At 43.9% G+C, this 13,536-nt stretch overlaps 1 protein-coding gene across 1 annotated transcript in view; it reads right to left on the bottom strand.

The window, feature by feature from the left end:
* LOC134462990 (copine-9-like) overlaps positions 1-8,941 on the bottom strand; it is a 172,182-nt gene extending 163,241 nt beyond the window's left edge. Inside the window, exons 1-2 of the mRNA XM_063216250.1 lie at positions 8,685-8,941; positions 1,613-1,653 (exon numbers count right to left, since the gene is read on the bottom strand). Coding sequence (XP_063072320.1) covers positions 1,613-1,653; positions 8,685-8,761 — 118 coding nt within the window. The 5' untranslated portion in view covers positions 8,762-8,941. The remainder of the gene's footprint in view (positions 1-1,612; positions 1,654-8,684) is intronic.
* Between the last annotated feature and the right edge of the window lie 4,595 nt (positions 8,942-13,536).

Raw genomic sequence — 13,536 nt, 5'->3', positions numbered from 1 at the left:
CAGGCACACAACCATGTACACACATGAACACGCAAACATGAACACCCACACATGCACGTTACACACATTAAAAACACATATATACACACACGTGTTGCCGTACACACACACACACACACACACACACACACACACACACACACACACACACACACACATTCACACACACACACACACACACACACACACACACACACACACACACATTCACACACACACACACACACACACACACACACACACACACACACACAGAGAGGGAGAAAGGTGTCGGCTGATGGGGGAGAGCGCGGGGTCAGGCAGCCGTCAATCAAAGTCCGAATGTGAGGGGTTGATGACGAGCCTTCACTGATGAGGTCCCCTACTCTCTCCTCTCCACTCCTCTCTTCCCCTCCTACCCTCGCTCCTCCCCTCTTCCCTTCCTCGCCTCTCCTCTCCTCTCTTTTTCCCCTTTCCTCTCCTCTCCTCCTGCCCTCTCCTCTCTTCCCCTATCCTCTCCCCCCTCTCCTCTCCTCTCCTCTCTCCTCTCCTGTCCTCTCTTCCTGCCCTCTCCTCTCTTCCCCTTTCCTCTCCGCCCTCTCCTCTCCTCACACCCACGACGATAACCTGTGACTGACTGAGTGACTGGCTGACTGAGGGTTGAGGGACAGGGGGGAATTGTCGATGACATACACTGCCTGGTCTTCTCTTAGCAGTACAGTACGTCAAATTGTGTGGATATACTGGATACACAGTACGGTACTTGAATTTAGAATGAGACAGAGACAGTCAGACAGACAGAGAGGGAGAGAGAAAGAGGTTTTAACATATTGCTATGATTATGTCTGTGGTTGTACGGAAGTCAGTTTGGATAAAAGTGAATGCCAAATGTTATGTAATGTAATTTATTAAATCATTTTCAAGCTATTTAACCCGTTGAAACACAGTGTTATAATTGTGCTGTTACCAGAATGGCAATGACTAGTAACGGCCCTCTGTTATGTCATAGTAGTGGAGTAGTCCTACGGTAATAAACCTTTCACTGACTATTACAGCATGCCACAGGTGGTACGGCGTTCATTATAGGGCTACAATACCTTATTACCCCATCATGCTCATCACTAACAATCCCCCACCACCCCATACATTTTAACCCATTTTAGACTAAGCCCCTTTTTTGGAAAATGTGCCCTCTCCCTATTACAACCTAAATATCTCAGCATCTGAAGCACATAAAAACATGAATAAATTCCATTTAAAAGCTACAACCTTCCGTTTGCATTGGAATGTATTCATTCAGCTCTAATATACCCACACTTTTAATAAAACAGCTGAAATCCCAAAAAACTGAATGCAGCGTATATGGCACTCCAGGACACAATGGGTTAAATTGTCTCCCCATCAGCAGTGATATGACACCTTCCCACTCCCAAATGTCCATAAAGCAAACAATGTCCTCAATTTGTAATATGCAAGTTCAATTTACAGCCGTACTAGCCACCAAAGAGGAAGAGAGAGAGAGAGAGAGAGAGAGAGAGAGAGAGAGAGAGAGAGAGAGAGAGAGAGAGAAAGAGAGAGAGAGAGGGAAAGGGGGGGGGACACAGAGACCAGCTTTCTTGATTAGAGCACCTACCGGGATCTGATTTGGAGAATGTGTCCATGTCCAAAAGATTCCTGCAAGAAAGAAGAGCGACGAAGAAAATTGAGTATCGACAAAAGAGAAGCAAGTAACCGGGAAAAGCGATCAATGCAATCCATCTGACTAATTGACGATGGAACTGTCAGATTCTCACCATCGGTATGTAGTAGATAAAAATGCCATTTAAAAAGAAGCCGTCAGGCTGATTCATTCATTTAACTGCGGTGACCTTCTGCTCCGCAAAAAAGACTATTACACAGCACCAAAATGGAACATTACAGTTTGATTTGACACTGTCTCGGGGAAGAACAGATCTCTCCACAATGAACAGCGTCTAAGGTCAATGTTATAAGGGTACATCTGTCACCTCAACCTTCCGAATTATCAAGAAAGGGGGTTGGAGAACACTTCAAATGCCATTTTGTCATACCTGAGGAAGGAAGTGTGTGTGTGTCTGTGTGTGTGTGTGTGTGTGTGTGTGTGTGTGTGTGTGTGTGTGTGTGTGTGTGTGTGTGTGGGTGTGTGTGTGTGTGTGTGTGTGTGTGTGTGTGTGTGTGTGTGTGTGTGTGTGTGTGTGTGTGTGTGTGTGTGTGTATGAGTGTGATGGTGGGTGTGGTGGGTTAAAGTCAGACAGACAGGCAGCCACACTACGAGTGTGTGTGTGTGTGTGGGGGGGGGGGGTGCGAGGGGTGGGGAGTGCGTGGGGGGGGGGGCATGGGGAGTGGATGGCCTCAGGCTCAGGGTAGGGTACATGTTGGTAGGAACCCCCGCAGACTAAATCCCAGCAGCCCACCTATATCGCTCCCAGAGGTGCCATCATAGCTGGAGGTTCATGTGGTGTAGGAGTGGAGGAAGGGAAGAGATTGGATTATAATCTATACAGAGCTGCACACACTACCTCGCCGGCTTTCTCTTTCCCTGTATACGCAAGCAAACGTTTCACCAGGGGAAATGACGGCTAATGGATCGGAGGAACATAACCTACTGTGATGTACTATACCTACTATAGATGGTGACGTGCATTCACCGTGCATTGTTTAGACGTGGTTACTGTACTCATATGGTGATTGGCTATTACAATACAGTAATGGTCTCTCCTCCATTATGGGAAATACTGGGAGCATGCTCCTGTGTGTTCTGCGTGGCTTCTCATTCAACGCACGCGCGCATGCACGCAGGCATGTGCGCATACACACACACACGTGCGCACACAAACACACACACACTTTGCAAGGGGATGTATTGATAAGTGCAAGTCTGAAAGACCTAGGTGAGAGAGATAGAGAGAGTCAGAGCAAAAGAGAGAGAGAGAAAGAAGAAGAAGAAGAAGAAGAAGAAGAAGAAGAAGAAGAAGAAGAAGAAGAAGAAGAAGAAGAAGCAGAAGCAGAAGATTAGATAGATACAGAGAGAGAAAGGGAAGGAATAAAAAAATGAAAGATTGCGAGAGGGCATAAAGATAAAAAACGCAAAAAATGAAAAAGAAACAGCATACAAGAAGTAAAACCTCTCTGCCTCTCCTACTGTCTAGAAAGGCTAAGCCTGGGCGGAGCTATACTAAGGGGGGCAAGCAGGGCACATGTGGGATCAATGGTGGGAGCCCTATTATGAGCTTGGCAGGCTGTATGTGGTGGGGCCTTATCAGTGTTTTTCCCCGGGGCCCTGTTTGCAATTGTGCGGCCACTGAGGCTGAGTACTGACTGAGTAACAGGGCTGGACTGGGTGAGAAACAGGGCCCGGGCACTTTTGGCTTAAAGGGGCCCCTCATGGGTGAGAAACAGGGCCCGGGCACTTTTGGCTTAAAGGGGCCCCTCATAATCAGCAGTGCAGAACTGACTCACCGGTGGGCCCCTATTTTCAGAAATGTAAAAAAAAATAATGTTTTGTACATTTCTGAAAATAGGGGCCCACGAGGGTGTGGGCAGGAAATGCCCGGTATGCCAGATGGCCAGTTCAGCCCTGCTGAGTAAACAATTCCACCTCCTCCTCTCTGCTCTCTCAGCTCTATTCAGCTCAGCCCAGATCAGCTCAGCTGCTACTTGGCATAGCTCGAGGCGGTGAGACACTGAGACCCTTTCCTGGGCAAAGCCCCTTGTCGAGGGGCACATAACACAACACAACACAACACAACACAACACAACACAACACAACACAACACAACACAACACAACACAACACAACACAACACAACACAACACAACACAACACAACACAACACAACACAACACAACACAACAGGCAGAGAAACAAGAGCTACGGGAGACTCCTCCGCCTAGCTCCTCCACACCCTGGCCAGCTCGCCTCGACAGCACGCACAGGACAAAAGGAAATCCCTCAAGTGGGATGAAAAGGTGTCTTTTGATCATTTCACTTCTGCCTGCATAAACACTCGCTTTAAAACGTGTTTTCTGTTTTGTTGTGATGTTTGCTTTTCTAACCCAGGTATGTAAAATGACAAAATAAACTTCATCCTCAAGCTAAATGGCCCCCTAAGAGGTAAAGCAGTAGGTTTCACACCTCCATCCATGGCTGAAGTGCCCTTGAGCAAGGCACCTAGTCCCACATTGTTGAAATTGACCAATACATTACCCTGTAAAATTATTCTATTCAGCACATTACATTACATTACATTGCATTTGGCAGACGCTTTATAACCAAAGCGACTTTCAAAAGAGGACAAAATCAAGCCAACATCACAAGCAAATACAAAGTGCACAGGAGATATACAGAACAACAAGTGCAGTTGCAAAGAGGGTTTTTTTTTTAAGAGTAAATAATGGGTACACACACACACAAACACACACACACAAACTAAACTAAACTAAACATCATGTCAGGAGTCTGCCCTGGGGCAAGGCCAGTTCAAGCATTAGTCTAGTAGATTCACTATGAACAATTCAACTACATAATCCTCATCATACATCGTAAATATGGCGTGTCATTTTGGGATGTTAGAAGTTGTGTTTCATGCATGAACTCTGCTGTAAGGTGAGTGAATCTCTATTGGGAGGAAGATAAAAATAAACCCTAGTTTTTTAAAATGTGGAAGATGGATGTGTTTCAATTGAATCTCACGCACATCCAAAGACTGGTTTCGGGTGCAGTTTCAAAAAAGTGAATCCATAGGCAGTGAAGAAAACCGCACACCGATGAGCTTCCATTTAAGCCATTTCATTTCGTGATGTTTCGGGCCACCCTGGCCCTTCCTCAGACTAGAAGGGCCAGGGTGGCCCGAAACGTCACGAAATAAAATGGCTTAAATGGGAGTTCATCGGTGTGCGGTTTTCTTCACTGCCTAAAGATGGATGTGTTTGCAATTTACTTCAGCTGTGGCTGCAGAGCAAGTTGTGTGTCAGACACTGTGTAGAGACCCAGCTTTCATAGGGCACCACACATTGGTTTTCTCTGTCGAGCGGAATCTGAAATGAATAGAGCCTGCAAACTTAATCATTTATTATACTTTTGGTGTTCCACGCCTCCAGTCCTATTTTAAGAAATACCTCAACGCAGTTTGCCAGCTTGAATCTGGTAAAGAGAGCAGTGGTTCAAATCATCAAAATACAACCTGAAAATAACAAGGAATTGCTTAATCTGCTGCCTTAAGGAAGTCATACGGCAAGGACAGAATGCCTGTCTTGCAGGAGCTTGTGCAATTCTATCCATCCACGTGTTATTGACTGGCAGGTTTAAATCAAAATCTATGTTCCACCTTGGCTGTCTGCCAAAGAGCTTGGCAGCAAATGGTGACGGAAGAGGTTGAGGTGAGAGGATGTCAGAAGACACAGAACAGGGCTTCCCCACAACACTTTGTACACTGGATAAGGTGGCCACCTTGACACCAAACACTTCCCACCTACACTAACACCTGAAAAAACGTTGGGTAACACTTTACTTGACACGAGGCGTCATACTTATTGAGTGTCATAACAGCCTAGTAATGCAGTCATGCGTGTGTCATCAACATTATGTCAATGTCATAAATATTTCGTGACTTTGTCATGAAGAGACATTCAGTTATGGTAAAGACAGCCAAAACAATGTCAACGTTTCATGACCATATAACGTTTATGACATTGACATAATGATTATGTTTATGACTCCATGACTGTGTCATGACACTGTTATGACACTGTTATGTCATACGTATGAAGCTGCCGTCAGGTGAAGTGGAACCAAATGTTGCATTGGAAATGAGAATGGCATGTCTAAAGTTGCTTTACAAAAAATGGAATCAGCATTTTTGAGTTTTCATATCTCACTTGAAACAGCACAACATAGCCTTTTCAATTATAATGGTCACACACCTGTCTTTGATACCAGCTAATCCACTCACATTACATTACATTACAATACATTGCATTTGGCAGTCGCTTTATAACCAAAGCGACTTACTAACGAGGACATACAGTGCCGTGTGTACCTTGACTAACAAACGTTCTGCTGAAAACACTCGACTGACCATCTTAAAATGGAAATATAAACTCCTGGCTGTCTGTTAAAGATCTTTGCAGCAGATGTCACAAAATGCCACTTGGCTAAAGGAGAGGACAGTAGGCACTAGATTGAGTTGGACCCACAGAATGCCACTTCGTCAACCATGACAGGTGTAGCAAGGAAGTTAGGTGAGGGACGTATTGCAATACCTTAAATGAGACTGTAGTATTCCCCGCATAACTTTCGACAGGCAAGATGGGTTGGTGTCTAGTCACTATCAGGCACATGTGGATATCTTCATGGAAAAGGCCATTTAGTTTAGTTTCATATAACAAAACAAAATACAATGCATACAATTTTATACAGCAACTTTAGAAATTACGTTTGCAATGCAAAGTCTTTATCTTTTCAGGGACACCTAGTCAAAGTGGTATGTATCAAGTTGGCCATCTTAACAGTAAAATGCTGAGGGATACGCTGGCTTGGCAATGGCTCTGAACCTTAGACATGGATGAGAAACTCAGTGATTCAGAGATTCAGATAATTAGCTCTTTCTAGACCTATTTGTTGTGCTTGCTGAAGAAGACATTTCCCCTCCTCTGAATTTCTGGAATTTCTTCCATCCATTGTCATCTTGTATCACCTTTCGTTTGTGCTTCACCAAAACTACCAAAAGGTAGGTATGATAAGATAGTAGGCTATTAAAAAATACACTTTACAAACTATATGTGCATTATGCAGCACATATTTTAGTCATGTTTGTTTTTGTCTAGTGATCTCTTGTCTTTGACAGCCAGGACAGGTAGTCCAGGGAGGCTATTTATCTTGTGTGTTTTATGGCACACATACAGTAGCCTACTGTACCTGGAACACAGTCCCAACACAACAGCAAAAAATACAACTGGCATACGTGTGTGTGTGTGTGTGTGTGTGTGTGTGTGTGTGTGTGTGTGTGTGTGTGTGTGTGTGTGTGTGTGTGTGTGTGTGTGTGTGTGTGTGTGTGTGTGTGTGCGTGCGTGTGTGTGCGCGCGCGTGCGTGCGTGCGTGCGTGCGTGCGTGCGTGCGTGCGTGCGTACATGTGTTTGTGTGTGTGTGTGTGTTAGAAGGGGGGGGACCATTGCTCTCTGATACAGGAATCTGAATTTGCGTTGGTCACGGTTGGTTTCTGGGGTGAATCCATCCCACGCGAGTCGACCTGAATCTGTCAGGAGTGAGAGGTGCCGATGCCCCTTACTGTGACCTCTCCTGCCATGTGTGTGTTGTGGGTCGGAGAGCACCAGCATCACAACAAGGGGGTGTACAAAGAACATGGTTGAGTGATAAACCAGGCTTAGTTAACGCACAGGAAGTGGTAGACCTGATAATATATTTACCTAGAGGCATCAAATTTAGGACTCTAGGCTCTTCTTTCTATTAGATGAGTTACCTCTAGGCCTACCACAAGGTTACGTTAACCTGGTTTACTACTGAACCAGCCTCCCCCCGGCTACACTATAATATGATAGTCCACTGTCCAGACTATATTGAAGATGCACCAATGAGCCATCCTAACTAAATTGTGAGCTGGTATCAAGGACAAATAAAAGCAGAAACATCTGTACCTGAGGAGTGCCGGCCCACCAGGAAAAAGCCCTGTGTGCCAGATGACCAGTCCAGCCTTAATTTCCAGCCTGAGCCTTCATTTGAACCCTACCTTCAAACCTTGATGGTCATTACGGTTGGGGATGAAAATAGCCCCCCACTTGGCAAGGGCATAATAGGCAACATGTATATTGTGTACACGGACTATGTGTAAGGACAAATTACCTGAGAGGAGCTTAGTCATGGCAACAGTTGCCCAAGTGGTCCAAATGGCTACCTCACCTCTCCAGAGAAAATAGGAGAGTGGGACTCATTATAATCAAGATATTGTGTTGTTGCTGTAGACATTATGCCATTTCTCAAAGCAGCTCTATCACGAATTGATTTTTTATTTCCCACCTCCAGCCTGAGCAAATTTTTTAGCGATTTTACTAATTAGGTAAACACTGGACACAAATGAGCAGCGAATAAAGCTCGTGATTTATAAAAGGAACTTTTTGCCTGGGTCGACCAAGAGCATTTTTGATGATAGTGTACGTTACACTTTTCTTTGTGAGGTGGTGAAGCGATGGCTTCACTGACCTCTACAGCAACGTTTTTAAAAATGAAAGGATAGAGAAGTGCATCACCTCGACATTGTAGAAGAGGAAGGCTATTCTGGGTAGTTAGGGGTGCGCTGAACTGAAGGCTCTTATTGGACTCTACAGAGTCCGCCAGAAGTGCCTCCTCTCACTCCCGCACACACCTACATCTCATGCAAATTCACTGCGAGGGATGGTAGCGCACCAAAAATACTTTCTATTCCCAAACAGCCGCGGGGAGAATTTCAATATCTGGAGGAACTTAAAAACTGACAGATATTCAGGATTCATTTAGGCTACGTTAAAAAACAGACAGCCCACACTCCCCAGAAATGCTAGTCTTATAGGAACGACTATAAACAATCTTAACATAGGAAGTAGGATACACCTGTCACATAGCCTACGGAAAGACGCTCCCTACAACATGCCTTTTGACATATATGTTATTTTAAAAAACATTCTGTTAACCTTACCTGCACGAGACTGTAACTTCAATCTTAGTTGCCGGAACGGTTGAATGAAGAGGGTCGAATTCCCCAATTGAAGCCATTCTGTACAGTGGCTTTATTTGTCACACTTGCCGTAAGTTTTCACTTATTCATCCACAGCTATCGACAGGTTTCGTTTTAAAATAATTTCTCAATTAAAAACGGGCATAGTAGCAGTGGTCACTGTCGGTCCTGGACGCCCTCTGAGTTTGAAAGCTCGAGCGGAATACCTGGGCGATGTGTTTCTCTCCCCACTCGCGAGGCGTTCCAAGTGTCGCGTCTTGCGCGCGGAGCGAGTTCAGTCATCGAGGCGAGCGCGTGTAGCGCGCCTTTTCTAGACGACCAGGAGCAATACAGCTCGGTCCAGGCTCAGCGTCTTGCCACGCTATACTCCGCCTCTATCGGCAGGTGGTGTTAGAATCAAAGAAAAACGCTCCTGGGCTGTCTCACACACCTCGTCAACAGGATGGGATGTTTGGATTTACAGTTCAAAACTCGTCCACCCAGCAGCCCTTTATGATGGATTTGTAGGGCAACGTAGTTACACCTACCTTCCGGGAGGGAAACTGCAAGTGGAGCCTCATGTAACTGACAACGTCAATAGAAATAACATTTGGAGGCCAATAGCATATTATCATGCATATTATCATTAATTATCATCCAAAGTGCTTGAGAAAGAAGCAAAATATTACATAGGTCCCTATTGCATCTAAGGTATACTATATATAGATAAATAGCCCTAATCAAAGGTAGATGAAAGTTTTTAAGTTCTTTTAAAACATGAAACTGCTGGGACAGCTATAATTTCAACAGAAAGTTTCCAGCAGCATTTGGCAGCATAATGGCTAAAATGCCCTTTGACCCTGTCTGGATTTAACCTTGGGCAAAACCCGCAGAGGAGACTGAAGATCTCGTGCATTTTCTATGACAATGGCCATGTTTGCATGATGTTCCTAATTCCTAATTAATAATTCACAATTAAATAGATCCATGGAGTTTACATTGCACTTTCATTTAATTCTGAATTGTTTAAGTGTTTACATGATGTTTTCAAAGCAGAATTAAGTTTTATTTGGAATTAAATTGAGATAATTCAGAATGTAACCAAGGCCATTGTAGCTCTACATGGATGTCAAACTCATGCCTGGGGTCCAAATGTGACCCGCAGTCGCAGGCCCGCAAGATCATTTCAAATGTGCATTACAGTTGGCCCACATACGTTACAGAACGAAATAAGATTTTAACATGAAATTTGTTGTGTCACAGGAATATGAGAGGGCCCAGGCCAGTGAAACAGCCCACACTCATAGCAACATAGTACATACTACAGTATACATAGGCACATTTGAACTATGATCGGAATCTGTTTGTGAAATTTAAATATGATTATTAAATGTGTACATGCACTACATCTGACCCTTTTTAAAATAAATATTGAGTTTGGCAACTTTGCTCCAGATTTAGATTTTGGCCCTCTGTCAATTTGAGTTTGACACCCCAGGTCAAGAATCTATTAGCCTGGGAACTCCCATACTGCCTTTAGTTCTACACAATCGTTTCGATCTGAAAGACAGTCTGGCGAGGATGACTCATAACGTCCAAGATCATGGGCCCTGTGTCATAATGGCCAAGCATTCCGACCTTAACAGTTTCTCTGCCCAATCAGAGTGCAGGGCAGTGCGTCATAATAGCCAAGTATTCTGCCCCCTACGGAATTTACAATAGGCAACTCCCCAGACCTAATCTCACTTGTGATTAGGTCTGGTGTTAACCAGGCAAAGAATCTATAGCATATCAGCAAAATATGTTAATAATCCGACACATTTGTTGTTGTCATAGAGAGTATGGTTGTTGTACATCCCAGGAGTTATTGTGGAAAGAAACACAAAAACTATGTTCGGATTTTGTCTCTTTTATTGAGAACATCCATCTTGAAAAATCAGCTTCATCCTATCTGTCAACAATTAAAAGAAAATATCTCAAGAAATGATAAAATTAAACTTAAAATTAACAATACAAATGGAAAAATCTTTTTTAAAAAAACTTGTAAGGACAATGAGTGCAATGCAGCATTTCAGTGAAACAAACAAAAACGAAAGATTAAAAGGTGAATGGGGGAGCGTGTCCGTTACCAGTTTTGTCAGATTGCTATGGTAGTGACAGCCAAGTAAAGTGAAGACAGAAGCCCAGGCCAAAGTGATAAGAGCCTGAGACCAGTAAAACCACAGAAATTTAAAGGCCCATTCCAGTTCTCTTTCAGTATGACATAAACTCATCAAAACCTCATCATTCAACACCAAATACCTATACATAATGCATTTATCCACCACTTCCTCAAATACAAGTGACAAACAGAACACCATCTCAGAGGCCCTTCTGAAATAGAACATTTGGAGAGTTCTAGAATGTGCCAAGCATACGTCGATTACAGTATGGAGGGAATTAGAACTGAAGAGGTCAACTGTCAACCTCTTAAACACAACCAAAATAAATTTAGGAGTTAAAGTGGATTTAAAAGAAAACATACGCTTGGCATCATAGATTTATCCTGAGACTTCAGTTAGGTAAATCACTGTACTGACTGACATAGAAAGAAGTGAATCTAAATGGTCCTTGATGTCACTATAGGAGAATCATACAGCCTATAGCCCAAAGGCAAAGGTATGATTCTTTTCACTCCGAATGAAGTCTAATCAGTGTTTTGAAAACCTGCCAATATGCGATGCTTAGGCTACTTGCAGACCTGCCAATATGCAATGCTTACTTGCAGATCAATCATCTTGGAAAGGAAGAAAAAAGAAAGTGCTCCTGGGGAAAAGAAAATAAGGCAACCACAACCCATGATGACCCATGTAGGCCAACAACAAAAAACATGCTCCCTCACTCACACTCACACAGACAAAACACCCACACCCAAAAGCACGCACACACGCACACGCACACACACACGCACACACAGCCTTTCACCAACCAACCACACATCAATCTCTCTGACTAATATTACTGTAAGTTGAATGACCTGACAGAGCTGTCGGTCTAAGATGACAGAAAATGTTTAAAAAAACATCAACACCTTGTTTGACAAAATAAAAGTCGGCATGTCTATTATACACTCCCTCTGGTTTAGGACAGACAGTGATGACTGCCAGATGATTCTAAAAAGCAGTTGCTGTCAGTCACGACTGTGAAAAGTTTCACTTATGGAGAAGGCACAACAAATTATCCTGAGGTAAAAAAGAGGCCACTAGACACAGCTTTGGCATCTCGATATATTTCAGAATTTACAAAGATAACCAAAGTGCTGTTGCCCTCAAGTACACCATTACAATATTGATTGTAACTCATAACCTCATAGCATGTAGGCCTCCTCCATTAAAAATAAAAACATGGATGCCTTGTTTGTCCCAAGGAGGCCAGGGCGGGGGGTGGGTCAGTGCTTTGGCAGGGGGGGGAAAAAACTCCCACAAGTGCCCGTTTATATCAGAGAAACCTGGTCACCACCTGTAGTGTCCTGTTGGAAATGGTTTCAGTAATAGAAATAGGCCAACCAGAACAAACCAGTTGTCAAGGCAACCATTGTGCTTCAACTGCCAACACGACCGATCTGAAACGGCTCTCCCAAGCACTGGCATGTGAGGCAAGCTCTCCCGCTGAACAGGACAGTTCATACCCGGGCCGACGTAAAACAGAGCGGTCAGTATTTTACAAACGGTCAGTATTCTATGGACACATTACAGTGAAGAAAGAAGCCAGACCTCCTCTACAATGTAATAATCGGTCATGGCAAAGCAACTAAAACAAACAAACAAAAACCTGAAAGATGAAAAAGTAGACAAGGCGTTATCTGAAATTGAAAATGAAATTGTGTGTGTGTGTGTGTGTGTGCGCCACATTCCCAAAGGTGCCCTTCTGAGTAATGTAGGTACGCAAGAAACCGTTAGCCCTGTGATGCGATGTGTGGTGTGAAGAGGTGAGGGGTACGAGGTTAGGGGCCGGGGGCCAGGGGGGAAACAACCTCTGCTTGAAGACCTGAGAAAACCAAAGGCAAGGCAAGAGCAGCAAGATATTTCACAGCGGATCGATGAGAAAGGTCAGACTCAGTGACGGATCAGAGGGGAAAGTTAATCCATGGCTGTGTCTTCTCCCTGTTCGTTTCTCTCCCCCTTTCTCTCCCAACAAGGTCAACAAACTCCTTGAAAACTTGCTGACGTCAATGTTCTTCAAACCGCACGGGGCAATTTCAAAAAAACATACAGACAATAAGAGATAAAGCAACGTCTGCAGAAGCCAGTATGTCAACCGTCTGAGCGGGACCACAGTTATGAGCTTGTAACATGGGATGTCTGCATTCAAAATGCTTCGGATTCCACAGATAGTGAAGACTAAAGTCAAGTAAAAACTGCACTCTTTCAGCTGCAGATAAAAACCCCACCGTACTGTACGTAATAGGCATGACGTGATGACTTCATCATAGCAGCTCAGCAGATTGACTCATCCCTTACCAGCAGCAACACAGAGGTAAATTTCTCGAAACCAAAGTTGCTAACTACGTTAGCTACTTTGTTGTTTGCAATGCAATTTCCCATTGGTAACTACCCAAGTTGCTAACTGCTAACAACTACGCTTTTGAGAAACGCACCCCAGAACACTTCCACCAGCTGGGGGGCATTTCGTCAACCTGGCTCACTAGTAAACCCGGTCAAGTTAACTTTGAGGTAGTGGTTAATCATCTAACAGAAGAACCAAGAGTACTCATTTTATTAGCTACTTACTGTAGGTCTAAATTACAACTCTGGGCAATCTATTAGCAGGTTTACCACTTCCTGTAGGTTAAGTT

The sequence above is a fragment of the Engraulis encrasicolus genome, chromosome 14 (assembly GCF_034702125.1).
Source record: "Engraulis encrasicolus isolate BLACKSEA-1 chromosome 14, IST_EnEncr_1.0, whole genome shotgun sequence".
Taxonomy (NCBI): Eukaryota; Metazoa; Chordata; class Actinopteri; order Clupeiformes; family Engraulidae; genus Engraulis; species Engraulis encrasicolus.
This window is presented reverse-complemented; position numbering and strand designations above follow the sequence as displayed.